Source organism: Heterocephalus glaber, unplaced genomic scaffold (genome assembly GCF_053883595.1).
Source record: "Heterocephalus glaber isolate CG9 unplaced genomic scaffold, H.glaber_assembly_v1.0 deba00000613, whole genome shotgun sequence".
Classification (NCBI taxonomy): Eukaryota; Metazoa; Chordata; class Mammalia; order Rodentia; family Bathyergidae; genus Heterocephalus; species Heterocephalus glaber.
The window spans coordinates 1,585,405-1,601,888 of record NW_028258152.1 but is presented as its reverse complement, the minus strand read 5'-3'; the positions used below and the strand labels follow the sequence as shown (position 1 = coordinate 1,601,888).

Sequence of the window (16,484 nt, the reverse complement as noted above, 5' to 3'; positions counted from 1 at the left end):
TTCACTTTATTATCTGATAGGCAATTTGATATGTAACACATGCAAAAACACTTGAAATTTAAGGGAAAGTTTTTTCATCCATTTTAAAATATGAATGATCAAGAATGTAATTACTGCTCCTCTCAGAGTAAGTACAGGACCTTATTTTTTTCCCCAGTAGGAGGTCAGCAAGTTAGGAGAGAAGATGAAAGGGGAGGAGTCCCTGGTTTAATCCCAACAGACCCCCCTGGCCAGGTCCACAAAGGGCGTGAACATGAGCTCATTGCAATGCTGAGGGTTGGATAGGAATTTGCTTTGTATCCACAGCCAGTCAAAACTTGACTAATAATATTTTCAACAAAAAATTTACCCTTTGCTTTCTCCAAAAATGGTCCATTTTATTAGTTACTTCTATAAATCTTCTAGAGAAAGATTAAGATCCTAATCTACCAAAATATTTACCTTAAAAATAAAACTTAGGGTAAAGAAACTGTCCACAGCTATTTCACTAAACTAAGTGCAACTCAAATTCGAAGAGCACAAAAAAGGTTTTCAAGTTCCTAGCTTACCACCCAGGCCTTTTACCCACCTTTGTACACCCTACAAAGTCTCCTACAGCTTGTGCACTATATAGTATCCCACCAGACACACACACACACACACACACACACCCCAATATTGTTGATCCATTAGGTTTGTTTGGGAGCTACTTACACTGTGTGAGTTGTGGTCTCAAATTACTGTTTGCTCTTTTAACTTCTTAGAAGGATAAACAGTGTGGAAACAAAACCAGTAGTAAAAGAAACTGGCATCTGACCTACTCTTTAGCTGAATAATTCCTCTTATTCAGAGTCACACATTTGTTTTTTGTGATGGACAAAGGAAAAAAAGTAATATACTACCATATTATATCTTAAAGCTATGTTTTCTGCTCTCAGTTTGAATGTCGAACAGGTGGGCTTCCATTTATAACTAACACCAACCAGTTTTCTAAGCACTGAATGGGTGGGAAACTAAAAAGATCCAGTGGAAGATTTGAGTGGAAGCTCATTGTGGTATATAGTATTTCTCTCTTTGTCTCTTCCAGCCATAGCTTCAAACACAGACACACACAACACACAACACACCCAACACACGCACCTTAAAGGCAGAAAATGGACAATTCGCTCTAAATAAACACAGGCAGGTACAGACAAAGTTTGTCAGGTATCCTATTGCTTCATTCCTATAGTTAGGTAAGAGTTGCTTTTAATCTCTTGCCCCTAAGATAGGGGACTGTTACTGACAACTACCTGCACATACTTCAGGCAAGGGGAGACTGTTGACACTGCCATGGATACTAACGTCACAAGTGAAAACTTTACCTATTTAAAACTTTCAGAAATAACTACTTACTGCCCAGGAAAAAAACCTGCCCTTTTAACAAAGCCTAATCATTGTTTACAATTTTTAAGTGCAACGTACTACCTATTTAAATTTCTTAACCTGCAAAAATAAAATATATTGTCCGTTCAAAAGTTATTTGGAAAATTACAGGAATGTGATACTTGCATTTTGCCAACAAGGTGTTTGATGCAAAATTGCATTCATAGTGACGGTAATAATTCTGCTGATTTTGTTTGTTCTTTCCACTCCTGGAAGAGACCAATCACAGTCTAACAGCTTCTCTTGGCCATGGCTGTTGCTAGAAGGTGGATTGGTCTGAGCTGGCTATCCATTTGTTTGCAGTTTCCAATTTTAAGAGGCAAACAACCTATAATCTAAACACTGAACAACAGATCCCATCAGATATGTTTTAAGATGGATAAAGATGAAAAGATTAAGTAAATCTCAGTCTGTGTCATAAAAAGAAGGAAAAGCAGAACTGGAAGGGAGGATGGGAAATCTCAGAAAGAGAGAGAGATTTAATGTCAGTTGGTTTCTTCAGTCCTATGCCCAGCCCGCCTGGTTTCCATGCTTTCCAGGCCCATGAAGTCAGCTCATAGACGAAATTTACTTTAAATCATCAAATACGTGCGTTTCAGAACTGTAAGCTGTTCTTTAGAATGGATCCTGAAGCTGGCTGCAGTCTGGTTGGAAGGCTTTGTTTAGTAGTTCCCCAGGACAGATTCAAATACAAAAGACTGGAAGTAGAAGAAATGGAGAGCTTCTCAGGGCTGAGGAGGTGGAAGGAAGGAGACCGACAAGGAACCGGGTGAAGGGGTGGCAGTTTGCAGAAAGGACGGCGTGGGAGAGGGAAGAGCAAGCTGAAAGGAGGGAAAACAGACGCCCACCCAGGGCTTGCCTAGCACTGCCTGGGCCTCACCAAGGACCTGACACGCTCTCCCGGAGAGCAGCAGGGCCGGGCCAGGGGCACTGACTTCCCGTCCATCAGCTGCAGCCTTCCTTGAAGGGCACATTTTTGGGATCTAGATGCATGGAAACTCTTTGCTGGCAAGTACAGGCTTAGGTGAGAGGAGAGTGTGGTTCACAAGCAGCATATTAGTCCTGCAGCTGAGGAATGAATGTTTTATAGATTTGCAGCCTTTGATCCGATCCATCAAGATATGAACCCTGAGAGTTGTGCTCTGCCTAGTTCAATGATCTGTTGACTGCTTAAATATGCACAATTTGAAAAATAAGTCCAAATAAGCACGGCCCATTGGGGGCAGCATGCCCTGCCACTTGAGTGATAGAGGCCGCAGATTACAGGAAAGGGAGGGGATTAGATCGAGAATGGGCCCTCACGTAGCCTATAGAATGCGGTGATGTGATGAGATCAGGCTCACAGAACCAGTGCTCTAACAGTAGCTTCAGGTGGAGTTAGGAAGGAAAGGTGTCAGAAAGTACCCTGACCTAGAGGACACAGGTGTCCAATTTAGCTTCTCCAAGCTAGAAAGTACAGAACGCAGCATTTCTAGGATTATCCTAAGACTCAAGATGCCTGATACATGGCCAACAGGAAATACATGTGAGTCAGTTCCCCTTCCTTCAGTGGACGTAAACTAGATACGAGATATTGGGAAATAACAGCAAATTTGGCTGTGTGAACACAAGGAAGTTAAGAGGGAAAAGGCCCAAGGACAAGCTAGTATTTCAAATTTTAAAACCAACTCTTAGAAAAAGGAGACAAGGATGAGTTGAAGTTGACACACTGAATTTTGCTACAAAAACAACAGGGATTAAGGAGGCCTGACAGGTGGAATCCAGCTTGGATCTACTCAGGTTTCACACCCTTCGTTCTTCCGGGATGATTCCGAGGAGAGAGGCACCCAGCACTGGATGAGTGCTGATAGACTTTTGTTTCAAAACTCCCTCACAAGTTGCAGCTTCAGGGCCCACCAAACGAGGCTGAAGTCAGAAGGCAATTCCTGTGGGTTAATCATAGGCAATGGAAGACCAAGAGTTAGAGCTCTGTGGCTGTCATCAAAGGAAAAGAAAGGTCAGCAGGGAAACAGAAGGCCCATGGGCTAGGACGCTGACTGGAGATCAAAGTGACCAGCGTCAGGGGATGGGCCACCAAACTTGACTCCTTAAAAATGACCTTTTTGGGGGAGATAAGATCTCATTATATTATCTTCACTGGCTCCACCTCCAGGGTTCACGCGTTCCTCCTGTCTCAGCCTCCCTAGTGGACAGGACTAGAAGCATTGCGCCATGCATTGGTCTAGAAAAATGGCCCTCTTCGGAGAGCACATGCTCAGTACATTTCTGGGAAGCAGGAGTACAGGACAGCGGGGTGCAGGACAGCGGGAGACAGAGCGGGCCGCGGTGTGGAACCACCACCTGACGACGCTCTGGTAAAAGAACCGAGGGCTGCCATCCCTGCCTCTGTGGACCCTCTAACTTTTGCCTGTGTCGTCGATTCGGGGTTAATGTCGGCTTCCTGAGCACGGGGCTGTCTCCTCTCGCTTTCCCCTTCCGGAAGTGTGCTGCGGCCTTAGTTGGGTCGTTTCTTTTCTTTTCTTTTCTTTGAAAGCGAAGCCGGCCCGGGCGGCCCGTTCTGGAGTTCTGTTGGTTGGCCGGCTGGTGGCGGTGAGTTTCTCTCTGCCGGCGGCTCTCGCCCGGGGTTCGGGAGCTGATCCCGGAGCCCAGCACTGAGGACCAGGGCGGAGAGGCGCAAGTCTCGGGCGCAGGGCCCGGGAAAGCCCTGCGCGGCGATCAGGGACAGAGGCGGAGGTGGCGATGACTTCACCGCCAGGCGCCTCCCCACCGGGCAGCCGCAGTCGGCGCAGCCGGCTTCCCCGGGATAACTTTTCTCTGACGACTCGCTTCTCACTGCCTGGCGTCACAAGTCACTGAGGGGAAGAAGAGCTGCGATTAGATTGATTTCTGCTTCCTCCGACGAGAAGTGGGAGGAGCCCCTCCCGGGCGGCGTCCGTCCCTCAACCGGGAATGGAATCCAATGTCAAGCCTTTACCATTTTCCTCTTTAATAAAATCGAAAGGCTCCTGTTACTATGATACAAGTTGAAAACAAGCCGCAAAACTACGGCTTGGCAGACCCGGGAGGCGCCGGCCTTCGGGGGACCGCGTGTGCGCCCGGCGTGGGCCGGCGCGGAGTGCGCGGCCAGGGTGCCCGGGACGCTGCCGCGGAGGCTCCTTTGTAGAAGGCGCCGGGCAGCCTCAGGCCCCGGGTCCCCGCGCAGGTGAAGACGACCGCGGCGGCGGCGCGCTCCTAGGGGGGATGCGGCGCGGAGGAGGCGGCCGGGCGGGAGCAGCGGGGGCCGCGGCTTTGTTACCTGAGGCGGCGGCCCCGCCCCGCGCGCCGCCCTGCCCCCTCGCGGTCCGGCCCGGCGGGGCCCGCAGTGGCCGGGCAGAGGCGGCGGCGCCGGAGCAGCGCGGAGCGGGCACGCCGGCCGCGGTGAGCGGGACCCTGGGCTCGGGAGGGCCCGGGGGAGGCGCGGCCGGGGAGGCGGGATGGCTCCGCGGTGACTTTGGCGGCCGCTGGCACCTGGACTGCGCCTTCCTCAGACCCGAGCGCATCCCGGCCGTCGGGGCTGGCGGGAGCCTGGGTGCTCGGGACCCAGGACTGGCCTCGCGACTGTGGGTGCCGGGTTGCGGGGCGGGGCCGGGCCAGGGCCGGCGCGGCGCCGAGCACCGCCGTTCCGACTCTTGCACACTTTCCCTAGAAGCTCCTGGTCCCAGTGGCGCCCGGTGCTTGCAGGTGACGGGGAGGAAGCGGGTGGGCCGGGGAGCCCCGGAGACAGACGCGCGGCGAGCCGGGCTCCAGAGGCCGGGATTCTGCCGTCCTACCGCTTTGCCCTGACGCGCGGACGCACAGACGCAGTGTGTTTTCCCGGCGCCCGCGATCCCGACTGGCGACGCGAGAGGTGTCGCCGCGCAGGGGAGGAGGGTCGCACTTCGGGCGGCTGCTGCAGACCCGGGGTCCGAGGACGGGACCCAGACGCCTCCCCTAGTTAGTCCCCACCCCACCCCACTTCGGGGAGCCTCATGTGGCCCGGGTCAGGGGCGGACGCGGGGACCGGGACGAGCGGAGGGGCCGGCGGAGCCCAGCGGGCGCAGTGGCTGCTCCGCGGGCCTCTGCGGGAGATGGCGGGGGTCGAGCCCTTTCCCGGACCGCCGGCCGCCGTGTCCCCGCGACGCGAGGGGGCGTCTGTCCTCGCCGAGACGCGCTCCCGCCTGGCTCTGCCCTCCGCCCGCCACGCGTCGCCCCCGAGCCCGGGGCGCAGCCGGTGGCCCTTTGGTGAGGGGTGGGGCTGGACGCGCAGTTGGGGCCTGAAGGAGGCGGTGGACCCACAGCTGGCCCGCGGCTGCAAGAAATCGCGCCTCGGTGCCCCCCGCGCCGTTTCTTTAAGAGCCAGCGGCCGGGTTCAGACTTCGGTTTGCACTGAATCCCGCCCTAAGGCGGCCGTGGCCCCCTCTGCCGACCCAAGGTTGTCTTCCCGGAATGAGTAGCCAGTGCGTCCTCCCTCTCTCGGGAGCATCCTTTGGCACGCGTATGCTTTCTCTCTCCCCTTGGTTTTGGGACAGTGAGAGAAGAAGCTGAAAACGTGCGTTCAGAAACAGGCGCGCAGGGGCAGCCGTGAGTGTTTCCGTGATGTGACAGTGAAACGCTGGGGGAGCCCGTGTCCTGGGTTCCTTCGCTGCGGGTGAGCGCCAGGGTGGGCGTCCCAGCTCGGGTTCCACTGTGGCTTCAGAGATCGCAGTGACGTCTCCAGAGACGTCAGGAAAACGGAGGGACAGCAAAAATTCCACAGTTTAGCACTGCCAGAGGTTTCTGCTCCCTCCCTTCTCCCTTCTCCTCTGCGTTGCTCAGCCCTCCCTCCCCAAACGTGGCTTGCTGTGCTCCCGCCCCTTCATCTTCAGAATCGTGTGGGCCAGCGCTTCCTCTCCCTGCCTCATCGGTGACATACGTCAGGAGTCAAGGAGAAAGCTCTTTCCAGCATTAGTTTAATTTTTAGGAAAACCCCGGGCTCTAAGCCCACCCTCCGGGCATCTCCTCTTAAATGTTCCCAGAGAGGAAGCCCGCAGCGCTTTGTCATTCACTCAGCCCTGTCTCATCTCCGTCCTGGTTAGCACTCAGAGGACTCGAAGACAAGTCCTGTCCTCAGAGCCTGACGGCAGCTCAGAGTACTGAGTACACAGCCAGCCTCCCTGCCGCTGAGGTGGGGGAGGCCTGCCATGGGGATGTCTCTCTCTCTGTCCTGGGGAGACTGATGAGACACTTGACACTTCCCAGACGGAACCCGGGCTAATCCTGTTGTCCCTGCTGACAGTTGCCAGCTGTGGGAACCAGGCCCTGAGAGTCCTCTTTTTCGGCGGTGGCATCACCTGAATTTTGCTAGTGCGCCTGGGTGTGCAGTCCCCTTTACTGTGGGCCGCTGTGTAGTGGATGGAATGTTCTGTTTCCTCTATTTTAACATCTAGTGTGACCACAGAAAGCTAGAGTTCTTTCTGCGCTGTTCTCTGCCTTCACCATTGGACACTGGAAATCCTGTCCAAGCGGAAGTGCCCTTCTAATGAGGGTAGTAAAAGCACTAGCACTGCTGCCTAGCATTGCTGGTAACTGGTTCTTCGGAAGCTGTCGGGGGTCGAGGACCCTTGTACCATGGGAAAATATTAGCCACACAACTTGTCGGGGACAGTGGGGTACATTTTCCTTTGTTCTTTTAACTGTTTGTTTTTTGAGACAGAATCTCACTATGTAGTTCAGTCTGGCCTTGAACTCAACATGTAGCCCAGACTGGCCTCAAACTCCTGGAGATCCTCTTTTAACATTAGCATTCTTTCTAAAGATGGAGTGGTGGCTAGGATCATGCCAACACACCTCTAACACACATCACATTGTACTTTGGCAAGCTTTTATCTGGTACAGTATTTCTGTCCAAAGCACGGTGCCCAAAAAGACTTGCATCTAGATACTGAGGCAACACTGATGGGTATTGCTTTCTGGGTAGGGGAATTTTTTTAGCTTAGCACCTTTTGGGAATTGAACCCAGGTCTCATGCATGCTAGGCAAGTGCTCTACCACTGAGCTACACCATTCTTAAGAGGGATAATTCAGCTCAGTGGTTTGGCCGCCTGCTGTGCAAGCGCAAGGACCCAAGTTCAATCCCCTGTACAAAAAAAAAAAAAAGAAAAAAAGAATAATACATAAATATGTCAGCATATCTGGAATTGAAGGTAAATTGGAAGATTAACAACTCTTCCATACATGATATTTTCTATACAGCAGTAGTTTTAAATATGTAAGGATAAACTGCCAAAATTACCTGTACAGTCTTGAAAAAAGAAGAGTTCAAATATAACCATAAACTGTAATTGACAGTGAGTCATTCGCTTTAAGGGTGCCAACCATGAAAACAGCCTAGTTATGCCCCTAATGATAATTATGAAAACTCCTTCTAAAAGCTAGTTGCATCTCAAGTGAACTGTCAGTTCGGATACACCTTTTGGATTTTACTTATTTAGAGTCTCTAGTAGGGATAGTTGTATCACAGTGTTATTGCACTTAATGCCTCTAAATTATACCCCAAAAAACTGTTAAATGGTAAAAAGAGAAGTATCCAGTTAATAGTTGGAAATGTTATTTTCTATTCATATAAAAACAATTTTCAAAACTTAAATTTTCAGGGGCTGGGGATGTAGCTCAGTGGTAGAATATGTGCTTAGCACATGTAAGGCCCTGGGTTCAACCCCCGGACCAGAAATAAAATTTAAAACCTTAAGTATTCAAATGTTTTATATTTGCTCTTATAATGAAACAATTTAATATGTAATCACTGAGTATTGAAAAAGTACAAATCTCATAACCTAAAAACTTCGATAGCAGAAAATAGAGATATTAAAAGTATATTTCTAAGCCAGACATGGTGGCTCACACTGTAGTCCCAGCTACTCAGGAGGCCGATGTAGGCAGATCATAATTTCAAAGTCAATCTGTGTAACTTATCAGACCCTGTCTCAAAGTAAAATTTTTACAAAAGCCTGAGGTGTAGCTGAGTTTTAAAGCACTCAACCTGGCATGTACAAGACCCTGGATTCAATAGTCAATGCTGAAATATATATATATGAAACAGTTCTAGCAGCCAGGAGTAACTTGGCATTTTGGCATTTTATTTATGGATCCAAACATTTTAAAGCAAATATAAAGCCTGTTGAAAATAAAGGGAAATCGTGTGCACATATGAGCAGTTATTCAGTTATTGTATGCCAAGCAGCCTGGTAAGGACTGTATGTATATTCGCTCATTTATTCTTATACAAATCAATGAAACTGGCATATCCTTGTTTTGTAGATGTAGATGCTGAAATGTAGGTTAAATCACCCACCTCTGCTCAGGTTGCACATCTAGGAAGTAGCAGAACTGTTCTGAGGAAAGGCAGTCTATTTCAAGAATCTCTACTCTCACTCCCAGGGCAATCTGCCTTTTTGGGGGGAGGGGTATCAGGGATCGAACTCGGTTCCTTGCTCTTGCGCAGCAGAATCCTGCCTTTTTATATGGTTCTATGCAGAGCGTTTCCTGCTGTTTGAATTAGCAATATCAGACAGTTTACCCATGTGTAATCTGGTATTGTTTAGCCAACCTGTGTTTGTAAATCTGGACTGTGACAGGAATGCTATAAAAGGACGGATATACCCAGAAGTCCCATGTAAAAAGCCCCTGCATATGGCACTCCGCAATCCAGAAAAAACTAGTTCCCTTTGCGCATTCCTGCATTCCTACTAGTGGGGTGCACTGTCCACCCACACCCCCTACACATGCTCCCCTGTACTCAAACTAGAAGAAAAGAACTTTTTTTGACCCTGTTTCCCATCAGGTCAGTAATAACTCAAAGCCAAAAAAAGCATTTAAAGTTCCATAAAGATAGGAATTACCGATGTGAGTGCGTGCATTGTGTGGGTAAGAAATAGACACGGGACAGATGTGATAGGGCTGGCGTGTCCGCGTGTGTATCTCTTCTTTGCTAATAGGGTCACAGAAGCAGAACGGGACGGGGCCTTTTCTGATGGTTTCCAAAGAGTGGCTCAGCTACAATGCAAAAGGATGATGGAGGTCATTTAACCTAACCATCCTAATTTTACAGATGGGAAAACTGAAGTCTTATGAGACAAAGTGACTTGTGTAGAATTGTAGCCAGTAAAGTTTAGACCTGGTGTAGACCTGGGACATGCAATCTCGTGCTTAACATTCTTTCCTCTCATTTTGGGGAAGCCATATCACGCAGAAGAACAGGAACCTGGTGACCCTGACTCCAGAGAAATGAGCTAGGCCCTTATTTTGTCATTTTGTCAAATGCCCCACCTGTTCTGTACAAGATGGAAGATGCCATTTGACCCAGTGATTGGAGGAGACGTGTCCAGACTGGAGAAAGGCAGGGTCACTAAATGTCTGATGCTTCAGCAATCTGGACAGTTTCCCTGGGGGTTGGGTATCCATCACCCAATGAGAATGAGCCAGTTGGCGAGCAGCAAGTTTCCTCATAAAGCAAGCAGTACTTGCTGAACCTATAGCGGGCTCTCAGTAAACACGTGCTTTATTGATTAATATTATTGCTGCTGCTTTGGCATTGTTTTTTTGATAGTAAAGTTTGGTTAATGTTTAGAAAGTGTTAGTTTCTTTTTGTGCCCTCTGGGATCGCCTCCTTAATTTTTATGTCCTTTCCTGCCATGAAGAGGATGGTTCTGGCTTCTGAGGGAGAAAGCCAGTGTGGGAACATTTACCTGGACTGATTCCAAACTTGTTTTATCTTGGCAGGTTTGGGAGCAAACACACAGTATAGTTGCCTTTTTTTCCTGGGAGCTGACTCGCCAGCAAAGAAGTACGACACAAGTCTGATGTTTGTGCCTGCCTCTCCAAGCCCAGGGAATCATCTCCTTAGAAGGCATCAGTACTATGCATGTTATGAATTGTGTCTCCCTGGCCAGTGATAAAGAAAATGGGAATATCGCCACAGCGGCTGGATTCATGATCGGGCAGACCTCACCTCCGTCTCCTCCATCTCCTCCTCCTCCTCCTCCCCCTCCCCCTCTGCCATGTCCCTGTTCTGGGGGAGACGGCCCCCCCTCCGCTCCCCCTCCCCCGCCACCGCCACTCCCCTGGGGGCCTCCGCCCTCTGCAGGACAGCCTCTGGCTCCTCAAGAAAACAGCTTTGGCTCCCTGGGGAAGAAGAAGAGAATGAGGAGTTTTTATTGGAACACCATCCCAGAGGAGCAAGTTCGTGGCAAGACCAACATCTGGACCTTGGCTGGCAGGGAGCAGCATCACTTCCAGATCGACACCAAGAGCATTGAGGAGCTCTTTGGGCAGCAAGAAGACATAGCCAAGGCTTCCGTCCCCAAGAGAGGAGGGACTCTGAATTCGTCCTTCAGGGACGCCCGAGAAGAGGTAAGACTGGCGCGTGGGACTGCACTCCTCATGCTGCTGTTATGTTGGTGATGGGTCACACGAGTGCCAGCCATCATTAGGAAATAAGAGAAGGCCAGGGGATGTGCCCTGCGATGAGGGACAGGGCGTTCGTGAGGAATCTGGGCTAAATTGTAAAGCACAAGGGGTGTGCATGCTGTATCCTTCCGGATGTCCAGGGGGACTGCGACCTCACACAGAGAGCATGCTAGCTGGAGGCCCTTGCTCTCTGGCCTCTCAGCACTGGCCTGTCTCTTGTGCATCTGCCGTAGTTTCCTGGGTGGAGAAGCTGCACTCCAGTGCAGGATTGTCAGTATCCATTGAAACAGAAACTTCGCTCTCCTGAACTCAGCCATCTGGGGTGAGCTGGAGGTGTGTGGGATCAAATGCCTCTTGTTAAATGACCACTTTTCACTCAACATGTGTTTTGAGATGGCCTTCATTCCTCAGATCTCTGAATTAAATTGTGGTCATGGTGAAAAAGAGACTTCCAAAGAGCAGAATCATAAAGCTGTTTTCAGAGAGGCTTTATAAGAAGCGTATTTCCAGTTAACACTAAATGTGTTACTTCAAGGGTGGGAAAATAAACTATTAAATGATGAAAAGTTCACTGAAAGCATGACCCCAGGGCTATAGATCACTGAATATTACAGAACCCAAAATTACACTTGTCAGTATTCTTAGTTTAGACACATAGTGGTAGTTAAAATACCTTCATTTGCTAATAAAAGTAGCTAGGAAGTCAAGGATTAGAAAGAAAGAATACCATAATGGAAGGAGGGAGGGGTGAGGGAGAGAGAGAAGGCAGCAGCATAAATCCTTTGTTTTTCAATCTGTTGCAAAGGAGCAGAGAAAATAGGTCATTGATGGAGCTGTCTAGATACCAGAGTGGGCAGGGCCCTGAGATACAGTCTTTGCTCTATGCATTATTGAGTTCTTGAGCCAACAGTATTGACCTCTTTTCTCTCTGTGGCTCAGGAACATGCTAACTCGTCTTTACTGACTCACTCGAGGCCCTGGTAAGGTTGGTTGTGTGATTCCCTGTTGAATTCACTAAGAGTCTATTTATTTAAAAATGCAAGGAACACTGGGATTAGGGTTGTGTAATTGTAAAATAAACCATGCAGTGAATTGGAGAAGGAAACCATCAGCAAAACTGGGGGTGCCTTCGTCAGTGCTGAACACAGGCTTTCCTGTCTCTCCCTTTTGTGCCAAGGCCCATTTTTCGTTCCAGTGTCCTTTTGATACTGAAAGGAGCAAGAAGTCATTTCCTTAGTACCCTGGCCTTTGCCCCCGCTTCCAGCAGAGGTTCTTTATTGTACAGTGGGTTGTGTCTGGCTGATATGTCCCAGCTCTCCTTGCTGAGCTCGAGATGCGGAGGTTAGGATGGGGTGGGTGCTTGTGGGCATGGGCCTGTGTCTCGGGGAAGCCCTGGGATGGAAAGGGTTGTCTTGCCACGCCCCCGGGAAGGCCGTCAGCTGTGAGCAGGTGGTATCCTGTGGGAACTGGGAGAATTTCAGAGTACTGTGTGGAGATTGCTGCTTTGGGTTTGAGATTTGCGGCTGAGAATCCCTGAGAGAGGGAGAGCATTCTTTCCCAGCCGTGGCAGGAGCAGAAGTGTATCTGTGCTAGAACTGAAATTTAGAAAAATGTCTTTCTCCTTGCCTTCCTGTACCCTGGCTCCTTAGGTTGATTTTTCTTTCTTTTTTCTCCCTTTAAGTTCTGTTTGTAAGAGCTTTTTTTAAGAATTGTTTTTTTCCCCAGTGTTGGGGATTACACTCAGGGCTTTGCACAGGTTAGGCAAGCGCTCTGCCTCTGAGCTACATCCACGGCCCTAACATATTTTTTCATTGTAAAACATATATAGAGTTTACCACTGTAACCGTGTTTAAGCCCACGTCTCAGTGGTATTAAGTACATTCATGTTATTGTGTAACCATCTCCAGCATCTTCTCATTGGGCAGAACTGAAACTCCACCCAATAATCAACAGCTGCCCATTCTCCCCTCCCTTCACCCCTGCCAGCTCCACTGGACTCTCTGCTTCTGTGAATGTGACTCCTCTGGGAACCTCATATAAGTGGAATTGCACAGTATTTGTCTCTTTTGTGACTGGCATATTTCATTTAACATGATGTCCTAAAGATCATACATGCTGTAGCATGTGTCAAAATTTTAAGGCCCAATAACATTCCACTGTGTGTCTGTACCGTATTTTCTTTATCCATTCATCCACTGATGGACCGTTGTGGGTTGCCTTCACCTTCTGTGAATAATGCTGCTGTGAACACTTCACTCTTGGCACTTGTAAGACGTACTCCAAGAGACAGCATCCTGGAGAGAAAATCAGCATGACTGAGTGTCACAGGTTGGTCTAGTTCTGCAGCTCTGCTGTACTCAGTGACAAGTAGCTTGGACTGATCCTTTCAATCACATTGATCCAGAGAATGAAGGTTATCCCAAATTAGTCTCAGTATTTCATGTTATCTCCGGCACAGCCAGAAGTATTAGATAGACTTTTTCAGCAAAAGAATATGGAACATGCTATTTTCTTTCCTCATAGATTTCCTTCTAAAGAGGTCATAGCTCAGCAGTTATATAGTCTGACAAAGATCACTAATAAATCTTACAACTCACCCTGCAGTAAGTGGAGTCCAGGGTTGAAAGTAATAGTCCTCACCTCTGTCCAGGCAGCCTGGAGAATATGCTGAGCAGCAGGTTCAGCAGAGGGCCTGGTTCTGAGCCGGGAATCACAGCTCAGCGTGTCACAACACAGGCTGTAATTCCAGAGGATCAGATTGCTCCTGGTGCTGTAGTGGCCTCCCACAGAAGTGATCTAACTTGATGCAATTGGCTTATATTTGAAAGGGCTTAGAAAGCATTACAAATAAATTCCATTATATTCCAGAAAAAGAATTTCCTGCAACATAGGGAAGATTTGGGTATGGGAATGGCTGGGCTTAGAATAGCACAGAAAGTGGTAAATTTGAACATTTAGTCGTGGGAAGCAAGGTTGTGAAATATTACTGTCCTTGTATCTTTGTTACGTAAAAATTAACTTGCAGAGATTACAGGTGTGATGGCACAATGGTAATTAAGCGGTAATAGAGTAATTGGAGACAACAAGATGCATCTCCAGCGATCATAACGAAAGGACTCTGCTCAGAGTCACCTTCTCTCCCAAGTCGGCTGATCTCACCCCGAGCGCCCTAAGCGCCATGCATCCGTTACAGGTGTCCCTCAGTCCTCTCACTAGTGTGAGCCTCATCTGTATCTCTCTGTGCAGTCAGAGCAGCTCTCAAGGGCAGGGATGTGCCTTAACTACGTGGCTTCCTCCGAAAGGAGTTAAAGGGAACTGAGCAGGGCAGAACTAAGAAAGGGACTATCTTCCAGGCTGTCACGAGCTCAAGCTTGGGATTCACTGAGAGGACACGAATACTGAAGCAGGTGTGGTCATTCCCTGTGATGTGCGTAGCATGAGGCTAAGTGGACATTGATTGTATGAGTAACTGAAGTAGCTGACTGGAAAGAGAGAGAGGAGGAGAGGGAAGAGAAGGAAGGATGATAGCTGTTTCCAAAGTTATAAGAAGTGATGTTTTATTCTCCCACACTGTAGTGGAGGAATCATTTTCAACTATTGTTATGATCCCAGGGCTGTCCCAAAATTCTGGGGCACGCTCCAACCCAGACCTTCGGATCTAGAGTACTTGACTGATTGATTGATTGGTTAGTTGATTTTGCAGCACTGGGGATTGAACCCAGGGTCTTTACACTGAACTATATCCTCAGGCCTTTTAATTTTGAGACAAGGTCTCCCAAGTTGCCCAGGCTGGCCTTGAACTTGTGATCCTCTTGCCTCAGCCTCCCAGAGTACTAGAATTACAGATGTGTACCACCATGCCTGGCTTGAATTATTACTTTTCTAAATGAACTTCCAACTAGGCCCTTATTTTTCCCTAAAAGTGGGGGGAAAAAATGTCCAATAGCCAACCAAAAATAAAAAGAAAGTGAAAACCCATCAAAGACCAAAAGCTAAATCTATGTCAGATGATGGAGGAAGATAAATTTTTGCTTTTCAGAATTAGAAATCAGATTGAAGTCGCCCATGTTTCGTGTCCCCTTAAGAAAGTAAGAAATTCCCTTTGACATATTGAAACCAAGTACTTTAGAAAGCTTCTTCTACCTGGAGGACATCATGCTAAGTGAAATAAGCCAGTTGCAAAGGACAAAGTACGAGCCTACTTATAAGAAGTACTTTGATCAGTGACATTGGTAGAGACCGGAAGCAGAGGGAGGTGGTCGGGGGCTGGGGATGGGATGGGGTGTTGGTGCTTCAGGGGTACAGAGCTTCGGTTCTGCAGCATGCAAAGGTCCTGGAGAAGGAGGGTGGTGATGGCTACACAACAACGGGAATGCGGCTCGTTTCGCTAAACATGCACTTCCAAATGGTCATGGCAATAGATGTCTTTCATAGTTTACCACAACTGAAAAGCATTTCTTCTTCCTGGGAGGCAGATTTTGAAGTCCAAAGAAACCGCAAGAAGTGTAGCTGTGGAACCTGGCTGAGCCCTTTCGGGTGGATAGATAGCAGCAAGATGTGGGGTGCAGCTGTTCATGCCTCGTCCCGAGTGGGTCAGTGCTGCTCATTTGGTGCCTCAGAGGACACCAGAACAACCCCAGCCACCTGGGTGACCCTCTGGGGACACTTTTCTTAAGACCAGGTCCCCTTCGTGTCAGCGGGAAATCCTTAAGACGAATGCAGCGCATCACCTTATGCCCTCTTGTTTCCAGCTCCGGTCCCGGGTCCTGCAGGACTGATAGTGGCATGAGCTCTGCCGCCTGTCCCCTGGCCCTGCCGATCAGCACCAACTTCAAGTCCAGAAGGGTTGACTGGAGCGGATGGAAGAGAGGGGGTGACACAGTGCACTCGCTGGCGAGGCTGGCCTCTCCCCGTTGGGGCAGTCTGTGCCCTCTGACTGCTTGGCTTGTGCAGCCCGTAGGACCCAGTCCAACCCCACAGGCAGGGACCAGCATCTGGGTGACTCCAGAACTCTACCCAGGGCCGCACGGATTCGCTGCCAAATGGCCCAGCTTGGCCAGCATTTGGAAAGCGAGATAAGCAGGAGTAAATGACACATGCAGTGATAACCCTCTTCAAAGGAGTTTAGCAAACACTTGCCAACAGTGTGTAGAAGGAGTAGAAGGACCGGCTTTGCTAAGGCGGGAGAAAGACTTCTCAGGCAGCAGGCAGGGCCTCAGGCAGGGAGGGGAGGGGGCTGTCCCTCTCACAGTTTGCGCTCCATGTTGAGCTGTTTGGCCTGTAAGGTGCTCAGTCACGGCTGGCACAGCCTTTTCCTTGGGGACTGGTGACCGGTTTGCTGCTGCTGAAGGTGGTGGTGTCCTGTGTGGGCGTGGAGGCTGGCCCCTCTGCAGTGAGGACTGGGCCCTAGAGAGAGTGATTTCCCCCAGCAACCCGCAGACACCTCTCTGGCCACCAGGGAACTTGGCCGGGCACTGCATGGCTTCTTTCTTTCTTTAATTTTGAGACAAGGTCTCACTAAGTGGCCTTGTCACCCAGGCTGAGCACCAGCTCACATACCTCCTGCTTCAGGCTCCGAGTGCGGGATACAGCGGCGCCACCGTGCTCAGCCGAGTGGC

The 16,484-nt window shown here is 49.3% G+C and overlaps 1 protein-coding gene across 1 annotated transcript in view; it reads left to right on the top strand.

Annotated features, from left to right (window-relative positions):
- Window positions 1-4,685: 4,685 nt before the first annotated feature.
- Fhdc1 (FH2 domain containing 1) overlaps window positions 4,686-16,484 on the top strand; it is a 38,002-nt gene continuing 26,203 nt past the window's right edge. Inside the window, exons 1-2 of the mRNA XM_004869223.3 lie at window positions 4,686-4,821; window positions 10,180-10,809. Of these exons, the coding sequence (XP_004869280.1) occupies window positions 10,318-10,809 (492 nt within the window). The 5' untranslated portion in view covers window positions 4,686-4,821; window positions 10,180-10,317. The remainder of the gene's footprint in view (window positions 4,822-10,179; window positions 10,810-16,484) is intronic.